The 17,751-nt window shown below is 36.6% G+C and overlaps 2 protein-coding genes across 2 annotated transcripts; both read right to left on the bottom strand.

Moving 5' to 3' along the window:
• Positions 1 to 965: 965 nt before the first annotated feature.
• LOC142169762 (uncharacterized) lies at positions 966 to 1,427 on the bottom strand. The gene has a single exon (XM_075231668.1). It carries the CDS (start codon positions 1,425 to 1,427, stop codon positions 966 to 968), a length of 462 nt encoding a protein of 153 aa, XP_075087769.1.
• A 7,216-nt stretch (positions 1,428 to 8,643) lies between these two features.
• LOC107789708 (protein SYM1) lies at positions 8,644 to 13,603 on the bottom strand. The gene is made up of 4 exons (XM_016611563.2): positions 13,177 to 13,603; positions 12,078 to 12,306; positions 9,260 to 9,384; positions 8,644 to 9,029 (listed from the first exon to the last, which is right to left on the bottom strand). Exons 1-4 carry the CDS (start codon positions 13,495 to 13,497, stop codon positions 8,946 to 8,948), a joined length of 759 nt encoding a protein of 252 aa, XP_016467049.1. The 5' UTR covers positions 13,498 to 13,603; the 3' UTR covers positions 8,644 to 8,945.
• Positions 13,604 to 17,751: the final 4,148 nt, after the last annotated feature.

Below are 17,751 nucleotides of genomic sequence, written 5' to 3'. Positions count from 1 at the left end.
TAATGTATATATTTTTCTTTTCTTTTGTAACTATGCCAAAACTTCTTTAAGTTTGGCATTTTAATGAAAGAAATTCTTTGCTTAAGTATTGTACAAAAATACTCTTTTTCATTTAACTGATAAAGCTTCGGAAATTCTTTTCACATTCGATAGCTTTTGATTTCGGGCATCAATACTTTCGGAATCTACCCTTTGACTATGAGGGTTTCATAAGAGAGAGACTTTAGGACGTCTCGTGTTCATTTCGGCACAAGCATTTGAAGCTTTTGTTAACTTTCAAACGAAAAAATTAACTTATCATTCAGATAAGAAATAAGATAAAAATAAAAGGACTTTGATTTATTTTCTCTATCTTTAAAAGTGCATTTACATAAACATTCTTTTGCTTAAGTAAATAAAGTTGTCAATTCATGTGGCTAACTTGTATCACTTATTTCTACAGGGCTGATCATGCAGTGCCTGGTCCTAATAAGACATTGATCCCGGTTCTTACCGTCCACGATCTTCTTAACATATTTAGTGCCTTCATACATAATGGTTCCCCCACCCCCAGTGTTCGGATGGTAAGTAAGAGAATTCGAACACTGAAAGTCTTATTTTTGTTGATGATCCTTTCTTCATACTATTCTTTACATTGTTGCCTCATTAAAAACCATGCCAGAAAAACCCAATTAGGACAAAAACTAGACGAAGGGAAAAAGAGTACAGCATATACTTTTAGTACCAGCAAGGATCTTTAGCAATAATACCTTTTGAGGTGAGTCACATTCCAATTGCTTGTCAATTTAACTCCATCTTGATTTTTCAACTGATATGAGCCTTTACCAGTTATAGCTGAAACCCGGTAAGGTCCTTCATGTGTTGGTCCCAGCTTCCCGAGTATTTTGAGTTACCTTCCTCAAAACCAAATCCCCGACTTTGAAGTATCGAAGATTTGCTCTACGGTTGTAATACCTTTCCATTCTTTACTGTTGTGCCACCATCCTTACATATGCCAGATTCCGGTGCTTTTCAAGCAAATCTAGTTTAACCAGCAATGCTTCATTACTTGTCTCCTCGTTTGCTCGGGAAGACCTTAGGGTTGGTTCCCCCACTTTTACCGAAATCAAAGCCTCTGAACTGTATGGAAGTGAGAAAGGTGCTTCACCCATAATCGACTTCATTGTGGTCTGATATGCCCACAATACACCCAGTAACTCATCTGGCCACTTGCCTTTAGCATCTTCTAACTTCTTTTTAAGGTTTTGAATTATTACCTTGTTTGTTGACTCTGCATGTCCATTAGCACTTGGATGGTATGGTGATGATATAATTTGTTTGATCTTCAATCCTTCCAAAAACTTTGCGACTTTGGAACCTATAAACGGTGGCCTATTGTCATAAGCGATTCTTTTGGTATTCCAAACCGACAAACGATGTGATCCCATATAAAGTCAATCACTTCTCGTTCTCCGATCTTTTGGTAAGAACTTACTTCAACGCATTTAGTAAAATAGTTAGTTAAAACAAAAAGAAATTTTACCTTTCCGGGACCTTGTGGTAAGGGACTGACTATGTCCATCACTCATTTCATGAATGGCCAAGGTGACACCACCAAATGTAAAAGTTCTGCCGGTTGATGCACTAAATGTGCATGACGCTGATATTTATCACATTTTTATACAAATTCCTTTGAGTCTTGCTCAATCAGGGACCAATAGTAGCCAGCCCTTATTAGCTTAAGAACTAATATATCTGCACCAGAATGGTTCCCGCATACTCCTTCGTGGACTTCCCCCATCACCTAGTCAGACACCGATGCCCCTAAACACCAAACTAATGGTCCTTGGAACGACCTCCTGTACAATTTACCGTCAACAAGACAATAACGAGATGCCTTAGTCCGAAGTGCCCGGGATGCTTTTGGGTCTTCGGGAAGTTTTCCATGACTTAGATAGTCTATGAACCCTTTCTCCAATCCCAAATTTAGTTGGTTGAGTTAACTTTACTATAATCGTCCACATCCAACACCAAATGTAACAATTGAACTACCGCACCGGAATCGGACCATTTCATTTCTGTGGACGAGCCCAAATTGGCAAATGCGTATGCCTACACATTTTCCTCCCTTGGAATGTGAATGCTTGACCACTCCCTAAACGGGGAAAATAATACTTGAACCTTGTTCAAGAACTGTTGCATGGGCTCCTCCTTGGTGTCGAAAATTCCATATACTTGGTTTAGCACCAATTGGGAGTCACACTTTATTTCGATGACCTCGGAACCTAGTCCCCGAGCTAGTTCAAGTCCTACCACCAAAGCCTCATACTCGGTTTCATTGTTAGTTATTGGTACGGTTCTAATGGCTTGCCTCAAAGTTTTCCCGAATGAGTGATTAATACTACCCCGAGATCAGACCCTTTTACGTTAGAGGCTCCATACGTAAACAAGGTCCAAACACCTGATTCAATTCACGATACCAACATTGCTTCTTTAGCAGCTAAAGGCATTAATCCCGGGCTAAAGTCAGCCACGAAGTCGGCCAAAACTTATGACTTGATTGCAGTCCTGGGCTTGTACTCAATGTCAAATTCACTAACTTTGACTACCCATTTAGACAAACGACCCGATAACTCAATCTTATGAATAATATTCCTCAAGGAAAAGGTTGTCACAACGGCTATAAGATGACATTGAAAATAGGTCCTAAGCTTTCGAGAGGCGACTACGATATCTAGGGCCAATTTTTCAAGGTGCAGATAACGTGTCTCCGCTCCTGATAGAACTTTACTAACATAATAAATAGGAAATTGCGTACTTTATTCCTCCCGGACCAGAACAACACTTACCGCTACCTCCGAGACTGCTAAATAGATTAAAAATTTCTCACTTTCTACCAGTTTTGATAGCAACGAAGGGCTAGACAGGTACCTTTTTAGATCTTTCAATTCCTGCTGGCATTCCGGAGTCCATATGAAATCGTTCTTCTTTTCTAAAGTGAAAAAAAGTGATTGCACTTTTCTAAAGACCTCGAGATGAACCTGCTTAGAGCCGCCAATCTACTGGTCAACCTCTATACTTCTTTCACACTTGTTAACTGGTTCGGGATATCCTCGATGGCTTTGATTTTATCGGAGTTGACTTTGGTTTCCCTTTGAGAGACCAGAAACCCCAAAAACTTACCGGAACCAACTCCGAAGGCGCACTTCTACGGGTTGACCTTCATGTTGTATTTCCTCAGAATGTCAAATGTTTTTTGAAGATGTTTCAAATGGTCTCCTGTATTAAGAGACTTAACTAACATGTCGTCAATATAAACTTCCATTGTTACCTATCTGTTTTTCAAATATTTTGTTAACAAGCCTCTGATAAGTGGCTCTGCATTCTTAAGCCCAAAAGGCATCACATTATAGCAGTATGTGCCAAAATTTGTGATAAAAGAAGTCTTCTCTTGATCTTCCGGGTCCATCCTAATTTGATTATACTCGGAATAAGCATCAAGAAAATTCATTAACTCATGCCCGACCGTAGCGTCAATCATTTGATCGATGTTTGGCAACGGGAAAGAGTCTTTAGGGCATGTATTATTTAAATCTTTATAATCTACACACATTATAAATTTATTATTATTTTTAGGCACTAGCACTATTTTAGCTAGCCAATCGGGGTAATTTACCTCTCGAATTGAACCTATATTTAGTAATCGGGTTACCTTTTTCTTTACAAACCTGTTTCTGACCTTTGCAATCACCTTACCGGAGGAAAGTTAGGATCCAAACTCAGCTTGTGGACAACTACTTCCAATGGAATACTTGTCATATCTAAATATGACCATGCAAAAAATCAACGTTAGATTTTAGAAAATCCATAATTTTTAACTTGAGTTTGGGACTCAGACCCGTTCCTAAGTGAAATTTTCATTCTAAGAACTCCTCGAACAAAGCCACTTGTTCGAGCTCTTCTGCGGTTAATTTAGTCGCATTTGTTTCCTCTAGTGCCTGGAAAGACCTCGGTACCTGATAAAATTATGATGACTCGTCTTCTTTATCATCTACAGTCGAGGTGGAAGAAGACATCGGTTCCTGTAATTGCTATTTGCTCGTTTCTTTGCCCTTGCTACTGGAAACGGTCACTATGTTCAGCTACCTTGCAACCGGTTGATCTCTTTTGATATGCTTGATCCCTTCTGGTGTGGGAAATTTCAACAGTTGATGGTATGTTGAAGGTACAACCTTCATTTCATGTATCCATGTCCTTCCAAGGATTACATTATATCTCATGACGCCATCTACCACTTCGAACAAGGTGGTCTTCATTACTCATTCGGCATGTGTGGGCACTAAAATTTCTCCTCGGGTTGTAACACTTGTTAAGCTGAACCCAGCTAAAAGCTTTGTTAACGGAACTATGTTTCCGATTAACTTCGCTTGCTCCAAAACACTCCCTTGTATAATGTTGGTTGAACTTCTTGGATCAACCAAAACATGCTTAATTTTGAAATCTAAAACATTAAGAGAAATTACCAAAGCATCGTTGTGTGGTAGAAAAAGTCCATCAGCATCCTCTTCTGTAAAGGTAATGTTATCTTTTGAGAATTCTCGGATTCTCTTGCCATGGGTTTCCAATATCTTAGTCTTCTTTGCTACCAAAAATGTCACCCCATTTACTTCGTCTCCACCGAAGATCATGTTTATTGTCATACGAGGTGACCCTATAGCTGGTTTTTATGGTTCTGTGACATTTTAATTTTTTCCATAGTTTCTCTTAGCCCGGTCGCTTAAAAACTCTTTGAGGTGACCATTCTTCAGCAAAGTTGCTACCTCTTCACGAAGGTGTCGACAGTCCCTAGTCTTGCGGCCGTGAGTTTCATGGAACTCACACCATAGATTAGGATCCGATCATATTGGTTTCGGGAACCTAGATTCTTTAATATTCCTCATAATCGACACCAGTTCTACCAAATTGATGTTAAAGTTGTAGTCGGATAACCTTGGATATGTTAAATCTCGGGACCTCATCGCCTCTTTCTCCTACAATGATCTACTACTTCGACCACGATTCGCCCTTCTATCAGAAGTGAACCTATCAGATGACTTAAAACCTTTATTTCCACACCCATCGGCCCTCTCGTAAGGTTGAAAATGACTCTGAGGACCACCGATCTGCATCAAAATCATTTTTGAACTTATCTTGATTCCGATCACAATTTTGTCCTTTGGGAGATATCAAAGAACCCAATTGATCATCTTCTATTCTGATCTTTGACTCGTAGCGATTGTGAACGTCTGCTCATGTGGTTGCCTAAAATTCAAGCAAGACTTTCTTCAATTTTGGGGAGGCATCGAAACTCAACGGGTTGAGACACTTTACAAATACCTTCGCTGCCCACTCATTCGGTACTGCCGGTAACAACATCCTTTCCTTTTTTGAAACCGGATCATGAACTCTCGCAATAGTTCGGATTCTCCTTAAGATATTCTGAATTTATCTACCTTCCTTGATTGGACCTTTCTTGCTCCAGTATGAGCTTTGATAGACGAATCTACAAGCATTTCAAAAGAATCAATAGAATACTCAGGTAAAAGGGAATACCAAGTTAAGGCACCCTTCTTCCGGGTTTCGCCAAACTTCTTCAATAAGAAAGATTCAATATCATGCTGGGCCATGTCATTTCCTTTACAATCATAGTGTAGGTTGTGATATGTTCATGTGGATCCAAAGTCCCATCATACTTCGAAATATCTGGCATCTTAAATCTTTTTCAAAATTAACTCTAGAGACGCACTTGGTTTGAACGGCAACTGCGTATACTTTTGGAATTCGGTCCCTTTAACACCGGCAGCGCTCCCGGGATCTGATCCATCCGAGCATGAAATTCCTTTGTATTTTGGTCCATTCGTTCGTTCATTTTCCTCATGAATCTAATGAGCTCGATTTTGAAATAGTCGTTTGCGTTGTTGTCATTCCCAAATCCACTACCTATACCTCCTGCCTCGTTAAAACCAAACTCCTTCCTTGGAGCGTCGTTACCAGTTCTTTGAACTATTTGATTTACAGGGACGCCGAGTGGAATGTGAGCTCTTCCGTTAGAAGTATTGGAAGCACCCGATAACGCCTGTTTCAACTCTGTCATCACCTGATCTTGTCTTGAGAGGTGATCTATAATTGAACTTTGTTTCTCTCTCATGATTTTGACCGTTTCAACAACGTGTTCATCATCCGCATCATCAGGAGTTGGACTCCTTACATATGAGGATTTTGACCTTCGCGAATTGGAGTTGTATCATCTCCTTCATTACGGATTTCGCTGGTTGAATCATCACGTTGAAATACATCATCACATTTATCATGTGCTCCGACATTATTGGAATTGTTGACACTATTAGCTGCCATATATTAATTTTTTTTTCTAACAAGGGAATCAAAATTTATTAGTAACAGATGAATGGATCAACGCAATTACACAATTGTCTATGCCCCACGGTGGGCGCCAAACTATTTAACTATAAAACGGCACAATTGAATTTATAGCGTGGTTTATAGCCACGTGAATTAGTTTGATCTTAAAATATGAAATCAATAAGAACAGAAATAAGATTATAAAATAAACTTAAAGGAAATACAAACCTGGCTATGAACTTAGCCTCTCTGGTAACAGAAGCGAGAACAATATTAGGAATAAAGTCAAAGAATAGTGTTATAGAATAAGAGCTGATTCAAGCTTTTGTGTACAGAATATTTTATGTCCTACAATGGATACTAATACTCTTATTTATAGCTCTATTTAAGGAGACAAGATCCCAAAATCAAGCTCCTCTTGAATGAGAATAAAACTCACATTGGTGGCTGCATAACGGTTGGCTATAAATGCAGATATTCTCTGTAACGGTTGTTTCATTAAATGCTATCCGATATCAGTTCTTCAAATCTTTATTATCGGTTACCCTGCCTATGAAATTTACCCAGCACTGATCACATGCTTGCAACCGGTAATAACTACTTGCTGACTCACATCTTGCCTGTCTTCAGCTCTACGTGTCATCTCCTCATTCGTCCAACTACCACTAACCAATTTTACCGCATACAATAACAGCTTCATTTGTTCTGATACTTTTTAGCTTTTATAGTGAATGGTTGTTATACACCTATACATAATTTGCCGTTCAAATATATTTTGGTTGTTATAAACAAAAATTATCCAAAAATCATAGTATTTTTTAATATTACATTTAAAAGATAAAAAATTATTTAAATATAAATACTCAAAAAGATATGTAAATTTTACTAATTAAATATTAAAAAAGCCAACACATTATTAATAAATTCGTGACTAAATGTATAAAGATTTAGACTCTAAAGCATATATTTTAAAGTACTAGAAGATTAAATTATTTCAAGATTGATGAAAAACTCTGTAATTGTAGCTTGTTCCATAGATTTCAGTCTCTTACTAGCGATATAACGCTTGAATTAGCGAAAATTTGTGTCCAAACTTTAAGCAAAAGGATATCTAATAGTTTTCCCTTGAAAGAAATCTAAGAGGTTAACAATTGAATCATCTATCTCGGTTCAAGTAGCAGTAGGTTGAGGTCAAAATTCTACATGGATGGAATAGAGGGTAATTTTGCAAAGAGCGTACTGCTATAAAGATGGATATTACTTTTATAGGTAAAAAGCTGTTATAGAGAGGTAAAATAAGAGTATAACATAAAAAAAATTGGTTTCGAGAAAAACTTGTTTCAAACGTTTAATAATTTATTAATGGTTAGTGATGTTTCTCAAATCCAAATCTCTGTTTACCCTAATACTACTTATTGAATGTAAAAGGCATTACGTATAAGTTTAAACCGTTAGAGATTATACTTTTATGTTTTTGTTGTAGTCTACAACAAAATAAAGTGTTATACTTTATCTGTGTAGGTGAGAGGTAAGAGGTATCTCAAGAGATTAGTCTATCATTAGTGATCAAATTGAGGAATACCTTAAATTGAATTCATGGTAAAATAGTCTATTGCTAGTCATTTTGGTCACAGGCTTCTCCTGACATTTGAAATTAGAAAAAAAAAAGACAACTATGTCAAGTTAGCATGGCTAATAGACGACATGAAAATGTATACTCAATAGATATCAACAGTACTACAAACTGCTGAGTCCATAAATGCACCCAGACCTGAATAGAAGCATGATGCTTCTCTACAGCATTCTCGAATTTGTTTTACTTTATTTGATGTATAGAAAATCTAAGGAAAAAAAATTATTTTTGAAACATATGGTCATAAAAGTTTAAATGATAAAAGTTTTGTGGAGTCATAATATTTATGTAGCTATAAAAACTTCTCATTAAAGGTAAAATAGGTAAAATTAAAAAGTTTAAAGTCAAATTGTTTTCAAATATAGAAATATGTCCTTTGCTGAACGGACTAATAAGGAAAGTGTGTCGCATAAATTGAAACGGATCGAGTACAAAAGGAGGAAGTGAAGACCTAGAACTGGAAGTCCGGAAGTGCCATAAGCGGAAGACGAACAAGCAGTATGCATGCTTGCAACTCCTCATACTTTGCTCGATTAAAAACATCACGTCAAATTACAAATGTTTACTAATGAAAAGTTCAAAAAAAAAATTGAAAAAGTTATGTAAAATGACATACAGTGTAATGCAAAGACTATGAAATGCAACTTTTTATAAGTAACAGACGTGGAATATTCTTAACGACTCTCCTTCATCAATACAGTGCAAATTTAAAATAACGGAAATAAATGTAAGAATGAATCAAAATCTACTCTAGACCCTGTTTTTTTCCTTCTGCTATCATTGCTGAGAATCAAAATCCACTCTAGACCCTGTTTTTTTTCCTTCTGCTATCATTGTTTTTTTCCTCAATATGCAGCGCTTATCGGCAATCATTTTCTCTTAAATTCTATCCTTGCGCGCTTCGAGACTTCCAGAGCAGAGCAGGGCTTACAAACTAAACAGCAACAGCTTTCTTTAAACTTGCCACATACGTCAAATATATCGACCATGCATATGCGAATGCACTATTGGCCAATGGCTGCCAAAGAGCATTACCAAAAACATTAAACCTCATAAATGTTTAAAATACCAGGTTCAGAATAGTTGAAGCTGTGAATTGAGCAATTTAGATGAATGTGAAATTGATGAAAAACGCAGAGTAATATATGCTACCCATAAGGACAGGTAGTCAGACCCCAGAAACTGTGGATCATCTCATTAAAGATAATGCACTAGCTGTCACTAGAAAAAACGAGTACAATATAGTACCTGCAAATGGACAGGGATTACTTTATATGTCAAGAAATCACAAAACGGCCAGTACATTAGGCCATTCATCATTGTTGGGAGCAGGTCACGCTTCAACCTTGCAGCGATTTCCTCCCCATTCTCACCTGAATGTGACAAATGAGAATAGTCAAAGTTGTACATCATCAAATAAAAATCGAGTAAATCATGTTGAGCCAATGAGACAGTAAGCGAAAAGGCATATGCAATAATCAGACTTGGTGAAGCGGACAAATAATCCTATATCACATATGCAGATTTCCTACAGAGAACTTCTAACTCTATGAGGCAAAAAAAAATAGCTTCCTATATAATTGATAGTATAGTCATGAAACTCTCCGGGTTCGAGCCGTGGAATCAGCCTCTTGCAGAAATACAGGGTAAGGCTGCGTACAATAGAACCCTTGTGGTCCGGCCCTTCTCAAGACCCAGCTCATAGCGGGAGCTTAGTGCACTGGGCTGCCCTTTTTTAATAGTCATGAAACTCTCATAAAGTTTCGTTAGTGATGGATCCTTAGCTTCACATCTATAGCACTGCCAACAGCTAAGAATGATGCCAAAGCTCTGTTTGATGGTAGAAAGCAGAAGCTAACCATCTTATCCTCTTTAATCATATTTACAAATATGTATTGGCAGAGATTCAAAAGAGATGATACCTTAAGAACAAACAGATCCATTAGTGTAATATTCAGAAGCTCAGCCGTGTACGTGGTAAATTTAGATGATACCATTCAACTAGTCCCACAACTTAAACATCTTGATAGAATAATATGCATGCAGTTAAGAAGATTGTTGCAACAATGCTACATGCATCAGCGGGCAAAAATATGTTTCCTTAGTTCAGGTGGAAAGACGCACCAAGAATAGCAAAAAAGAAATCACAACTAGAATATAACATCCCTATTGTGCCAATCAAGTTTTAGGCCCAGATCAATGTATCTTCTTAAGTTTCTCAAGAGATCAAATCTGATGATTGATAATCAGAGTCTACTTATATTGAATGGATAAGAGCTGAATGTCCAGCCAACCCTTTAGTATTAGTAACTCAATGGCAAGAAATAGATATACTCCAGTCAAAGGTCCTTCCATTTTTAATTGGGAAAAAGGCCAAATTTACCCCCATCATATCTGATTGGTCTTATAGATACCCTCTGTTAACCTACTGGGTTATCAGAGCCTATACGTTTTCGTTTGACTTAAAATTGCCCCTACGCTGTATTTGTAATAACTAGTCTTGAATTTTAAATGGTGATGGAAAAGAACCATAACTATGTAACCCAATTCCTAACACATTGACCCCTTTGTTCGAGTATGTAAATAAATTGCAAATACGATCCAAGTAATAAATGCCCAAGTCTCTTTTGTGTCCCAATTCCAATATGATCTCTTGCTACATTAGCAAATACCACTCATGAAAGGATTCCTATGGTTAAAAGAGTAAATCCTAAACTAATAAACCATTACTCCAATAATTCAATTGTTGAATCGATTTAGACCTGTAAAAAGTTTAGCAGGAAAAAAAGTATTTTGTAAAACATTTTCACCCAAGAAAAATCACTCGTTTAAAAAAACCATTGCTCTTATAAAAAGGTTTTCTGAGGAATTTTTTTTTAATCTTTTCCCTCTTCAAAATTATTCTCCAATGAATGACTTTTAGAGTGATTCGGATATAGCTTTTGTCCATTTACAATTTACTTAATTGGCTGTTCACACTTCAACCAACCCTCCATGAATCAAGATTGAGAACCACAAGATACAGAATGAACATTTTCCTCCTCAACCTCTCACGAACCCACTCCCCTAGCCCCAATCATTAGCAACTTCTTTCTGGCCACAGAACTCTCTTGCAGTCATGCTTCAACTTCCTGCCTGTGTTTACCCATGACAATTGTCTCTAAGCCCCCTCAATCTTCTACAAGACCCCACCCCCTTCACCTCCACCCTCACCCGGTTTCCTTTTTAGCGATCTCAAGATTTCAGTTAAGATGGCAGAAGATTGCCTTTACTATGTTTAGATGAAGAATATTACGGCTTTTCTTTCAATAATTAGAAAGAGTTACAATAGGTATAATTGCACTTTTGATCCCTCAAATTCCGAGTTTGTTCTTGTGATGTCAAAAATAAGGACATTTAACCTTCAATTAATCTAAGTGTTTGCTTTGGTCCTTTGACCTAATGCACATCCACAACTTTAACGAACTAGCCACTAAACAATGTGACTGCCCGTATACAATTTTTAGTAAGAATTAAATTGGTACTTTTACCTTTTATTTTAAAGGGGTTATTTGTATTATGATAATTTTTTAAACTATATCATCCACAAAATATGGAGTAAATGTACTAGAATAAGCTCCATTTAGAAACACAGAGATAGTCACCATACTTCCGGAAAAGGCAAGTTTGAAGCACCCACATAGAGGTGTAGTATTTATCAATGGTCTAATCGTCCTAATGCTGCTTTCTGGACTCTGAACTGCTATTCTGAACAATTCCCCACATGTTTTCCTGACTATCAGTACATTAAATTCCCCTCTTTTAGCTTTTTCAACCAACATTCTCTTATCCAATTCCTCATTGATGACCCCAGATATTGTCGCATACTCGTATGACATTTCTACTACAATTGCTTTGGCAGTCATCCACTTTCCCAATTTGAGGTGCATATTCATACTCAAGATGTATAATTATATGCCTATTAGTATGAAAAAATGCATAATCGAGAAACAAATTACCTACTTCACTACCAGAAAGCAAGAGTTAGGCAGAAAGTGAATTTAACAGAAAAGAACTTAGTGTGTACCTTGTAGGGCAGCATTGAAAGAGAAGAAAACAGAGTTAATCACAGGCCCAAAAGCAAGCTGTCCCATCAACAGTTTCTTCAACGTACTAACGATATCCCGATTTGGCAATACCCTCCCCATAAAGTTAAACCAATGATGTTGAGCTGTTCCTAAAATTAATAGTCCAAAGCCAGCCATACGCAGAGTCCTGATTATATCTAAAGAATCTGAAGGTGACATCGTAATCATCTGGCAAAATGCAAACCATATAACTCATGAGTCATGTTTAACCAATTTCATTGCATCAAAAATTCAAACTTGCCAGTTCTTTTACCTAATTAAATTAAAAATCACACTATATAGTGTGTTTGGTATGGTAAAAAAATGTTTTCTGGGAAACTGCTTTCCATGATGAAAACACTGGCAGAGCCAGGAGTTCAAATAAAAAATGCCACACCTGGAATTGAACATGCATTTCTCTTATGTTAAGGGGATTCAAAATTCCATTTAAGTAGAAAAAGATTTATTTTTACCCTATTTACGCAATATAACTTTCCGATGAAGGTGATTCAACTTGCATGTGGCTCCCCGCACGAGATGAAATGATTATCTAGTTTGGTCACTTTGAATTGTTTAAAATACTCTCTCTCAAAAGACAGGAAAATGCAAGTCCTTCTTTACATATATACCTCTCTCTTACTCTATCTCACTTGCTTCAATCATTGCTTAGACATTATCCTCAACATACAACACAAAATATCACCAAATAGACTATCTTGATATCATAACTTCCAATTTGTACCATTATCATGTATTACCTGCTTAGATATCCAATCAAACAAATATGGTCCAGAATATAGCTTCATAATCTAAAACATTTTCCACTGAATAATTTTTGTATGACGGTGGTGTTCGGGCCACCCTGTGTGCCCAGGTACATGCTACCTCCCACCGGTACCGTGTAACTCTTCCCACCGAGGCTTAAGGGAAAAGATCACTTAGTGTTTTTTGCTTCTGAGGGGATTAGTTTCCGCTGTAAAAATATTCTCTCTGGAAAACGTTTTATGTATACTATGCATTACTTAAGTCAAAAATTAGACAAAGAAAAGTGAAAAATACCTGGGAAGTTAGGTCAGCAGCAGCATAAATAATAGCAGAGGATACGCTTTTTGTAATAATTGGACGAGACTCTAAAGCTCCTAAATACCATCTCAAAAATCCCAGTTGGGTTTTTGAAGAGGCAGATGAATAGGATTTTCGAAGAATAAACAAAGATGAGAAAGAAGAAGGGGTTGTAGGAATTGTAGTTGTTTTGAAATTGTTAGTACAAGAATGAGAATCAGTCCATATTCTGGAAACTGAATTCTTGGAAGTGAAGCAGCGTTTTGAATGTTGAATTATGGTGCGTTTAGCTAAGCTTGTTAGAAAATTAAGTCCCATTTTTGGGTTTGAATGAATTGTATGATTTTGAGGTTTTGCGGATCAAATTAGTGACAAAAGTAGTGGGGTTTTAAGGGTATCGGGTATTTGGGTGAAAGGAGGGGTTTTGAGTACTTTTGATTAATGAGGCAATTGGCCCCCCAAAAGATTATGGATAGTACACATAGGTCACCGGTTTACTTCCTTCTTCTTCCTTTTTTTTTTCTCCTTTTTATTCTTTTTAAATTCCTCACATAATCTATTTTATGATTTTGAATCCACTCCTAAGGATTTATATTTATTCAAATACCAGATATTTTGTCTTTAAGACATGCCGTAGAATAGAAATGAGATCAGGTAGCCGCTTTGAGCATCCTTATTTAAAATATATTTAGTTATTAATAATTATTTAAAGTTTAACTAATTTCGGCCCTTCTTCTTCTTCGTTCAAATCTTAAGTCAATTACACAACTTCGAGTATGAAGTTAGACTTTAGTGGAGCCTAACTTCAGACCTGCAATTTCAACTTCACACTCAACGATCTAAAGTTAATTTTGAGATGACTAATATAAAAAACTTATAAATTTCGATTATTTTTTAAATAAGGGTCCTAAAAACGGCCATTTATGCACTTCCCCCAACTAAAAATTCTTTTAATCGAAGGGAAGAATTATTTTTGTAGTTGATCACGTCCAACTCTAGTTCTAAAAAGGATAAGCGGTTGCTACAAATATAATCCGGTCTAAAAGTTTGGAGTTGAATCCCACAGAGAACTAAGGTTTAGCTACGACTGTTTACTATCACTAAGAAAACAAGTTCGAACAATTCCTAAGTTATAAATATTAAGGTTCTTGTATCTAATTAACTAACAAATTAAATTAGTAGATCAACAACTATGGATACTAAGGGTTGGAGACAAGATTAAGTAGGTCTAGAGTTATGATTTTTTCAATTGTCGGAATTCTTCCCGCTACGTCTTCTATAATTTCGCCTAAGTATTCTCTACCGATCGTGACTACTTCGGGTGTCATAATTCTCTTTCGAGCAACTACCACAATTTGCTAGACATATTCTTCCGAACTACGCTAGTTGGCACTAATTCACCGCTCACTAAGATCGCACCAAGATTTCGTTATTCCTAATCCCACCTTTAAACCCTCCGTATTAATTTCTCATATACGTTAGGAGTGATGTTGTTCAACAATTATCTAAATATGTACCCTTTTTCAAGCAATACATACTAAATAGGCACAGTCAATTGAGGGCTCTTCAATTAACTAAGATAATCACATAGTTGAACAAGAAGAGAAAATCCAATGGCAAAATCATATTAAACACAAGAGAAAATCATCCTTCAAAAGGTTCTATCAAACCCTAGATAAAAGAGTTTAGCTACTCATAACCATACTAATAATCATGATAATAATTAAAAGCATTAAAATACATATTAAGAAAGAACGGAAGAGAAAACTCTTGTGATTCGTTGCTTTCAAGTGTTCTCGTAGCCTTCTTGCCTCTCCAATAATGCCCAACCCTTTCTCAACTCGTTTGGGGAGTATTTATATGTTAGGGCCGAAATTCCTCAGTCCAAATCCGGGTTGGAGTCTTTTAACCCCGCGACTTTTAATTACCTGGCTATAGACCTCGCGAGGCCAGGCTTATAGCACGGTCAGCCTGGCTACGCCTGGCCTGTAGCGTGGTCAAGCTGGCTATAGAGCAGGATTTACTTGGACTGTAGCACGGTTTGGGTACTTGATGATTTTATGCTCTTTTCTTGCATTTTTGTCTTTTTTTTGTGCAACTTTCATTCGACTCTTTCTCCTGATACTCCTACACATAAAACAACACAATTTAGATCAAATGTCGCATAATTAATCACTAAACCAATAAAATATAGGGTGAGTAATGTACTAAAAGTATAGCATTTTGGCCGAACATCACCACCCCACACTTAAACGTTGCTCGTCCTCGAGTCAACCACCAATTCAGATTAACCTAGAGCACTTTATTTTCTTTTAGCACATCCGAAGTACACCATACCTATGACTATGGTTGATAGCAATAATTAAGCTTTAGCATATGCTTTAACACATACTTCCCTTTACTCTATGTCATACTTCAAAAATTTATTCAACAACAAGACAACATGCTTATAACAATCCTAGCCTCACAAACCGACTCTATATCACAATGCATTAATGGCTTGAACACTTAATATCATAGAGACATCTAATAACGTCACATATCCCTTGCGAAATCATGTTCCCTCACAACAAGAACAAAAGAGTAAGTTGAATCCACACATTCGAATCAAATGCTCAAATATATTTTAAGGACTCACATATATCAATGAAATTCCTCACTCTCGCAAAGAAGTCACATGCATGCATAAAAAACCATATGCTTGCCCATTATGTAAACCTCCACTAATGTAGGTTTGCTCAATCTAAAATCAATTAAGACTTTTTCATGGTTGTAATGTGGGCTAAGAGAAGGGTAAGATATATTTTGGATTAGTGGTTCATCATCCCAAGCACTTTAACACATCACATAATAAACTTCAAGCGCAAATTCTTCAATCCACTTCAATTTCACAAAGAAGATCACCCCAAAAATATTCCTTCTTTCTTTAAGCACTACTATACTTTATACTCCACTAGCAAGAACAAGACAATAATTTATATTCATCTATATTTTGCTTTCTTTTCTTCTCTCTTTTTTTATCTACTATTATTTTTTCCTTTTCAGTTTTCGCTAGTGGTATATTATTTTACAAAATAAGTGCACCCTTTTTTCTTTTATTGATTCCACTCGAAAGCCACCCCACACTTAGTTCGTACTTCTTCTAGCGCTCATTTCACAATTAAAGTGCTTTAAGAGGTAAAAGGATCATAATAATATTGAATAAGAACAAAAGGGATCAAAATAATGTCAAATAAGAACAAAAAGGTATAGGCTCGTAATGTGGGTGTCAAATAAAAGTCTATAGACACAAAAGGGTTTAGGGATAGATTTTATTTGTGGTAGACATTAAGTTCAAAAATATCAAAGAAAGCCTAAAATCATTTTTCAAACCAAGCACGCCTAGGATTTTGCTTCAACTCACATGCCGTCCAAGTTCTAGACTTAGTTACAATGATATGGACTACACAAGAAGATCTCACCACACATGGTACATAATTCACTAAGGACGGTTCCATTTCGATTCTTAAATAATTGCAAGTATTCACGGAGCCACAAAATATTAAGCATCAAGCACAAAGTAAACATGAGCCAAGAAAACGAGACATAGGCGCCAATAGACATACTATCTAACTCAACAAGGCATCATAAGCATTTTCAAACCATAGGGAATGTACTACACATGCCAGAGCTTAAATATGCTACTATCAAACTAATCAAAGGCGACTAGCAAATCTCATTCTTCCTATCCCTTTATTTCCTAAATCCTACTCTATCTAAAGATAAAAAAAAACTACTACCCGATTCAACTACATCCCATGAAAAAGAACCAAGGCACAAAGAAAAACTACGAGGGATTATTACTACCTAAAAGATTAAAAAGACATATTTTTGGATTTTTCTATTTTTTTATTTTTTTTGTGTGTGTTTTTAGTTAGACTTTAGACCCTCAAGAAAATTGTCTAGGATATCCATCGTCGGAAAAAGTCCAATCTTTTTCTATTTATCTAAAAAAAAGATTCTTCACTTAAACTAACACAACTACAGTAGCATAGAAAGTCACCCAGACAATCTCCTCACCCACACTTAAAATTATGCATTGTCCCTAGTGCACACTAAAAATAACATGAGGGTGAAAGAAACGCCCTGATAGGCCAAAGACTGAAGCATCGGCAACTCATGGGATACTTAGACTTCTTTCAGGCCTGGTCCTTTGTGCGGGTACCTCACACTTAATTCCAACCATCTAGTTTGTTTTTGCTTCCTTCCACTAGCTTTTTGTTCCATGCTCCTACAACATAACAAAAAAATACACTACAAAAATAACATAATTTAAAAAATAGTAAACAAATAATAAAAAAAACAGTAAAGTTGGGTTGCCTCCCAACAAGCGCCTAATTTAATGTCGCAGCACGACGTGAATCACTTTCTGCCTCCACTTCGAACTTATGAATTGGACCCCAAGTTTTGATTCTGCTCTATGATCATGCTCTTGGAGGCGATACAAATTGTTGCAAGCCAATAATTAAGTGATTCTTTATGCACCTTTTGGCTTTCAATCGAGGAGTGTCACCTTGCCTAGACGGCCTTGAA

This window comes from Nicotiana tabacum, chromosome 15 (genome assembly GCF_000715075.1).
Source record: "Nicotiana tabacum cultivar K326 chromosome 15, ASM71507v2, whole genome shotgun sequence".
Lineage (NCBI taxonomy): Eukaryota > Viridiplantae > Streptophyta > Magnoliopsida > Solanales > Solanaceae > Nicotiana > Nicotiana tabacum.
This window is presented reverse-complemented; position numbering and strand designations above follow the sequence as displayed.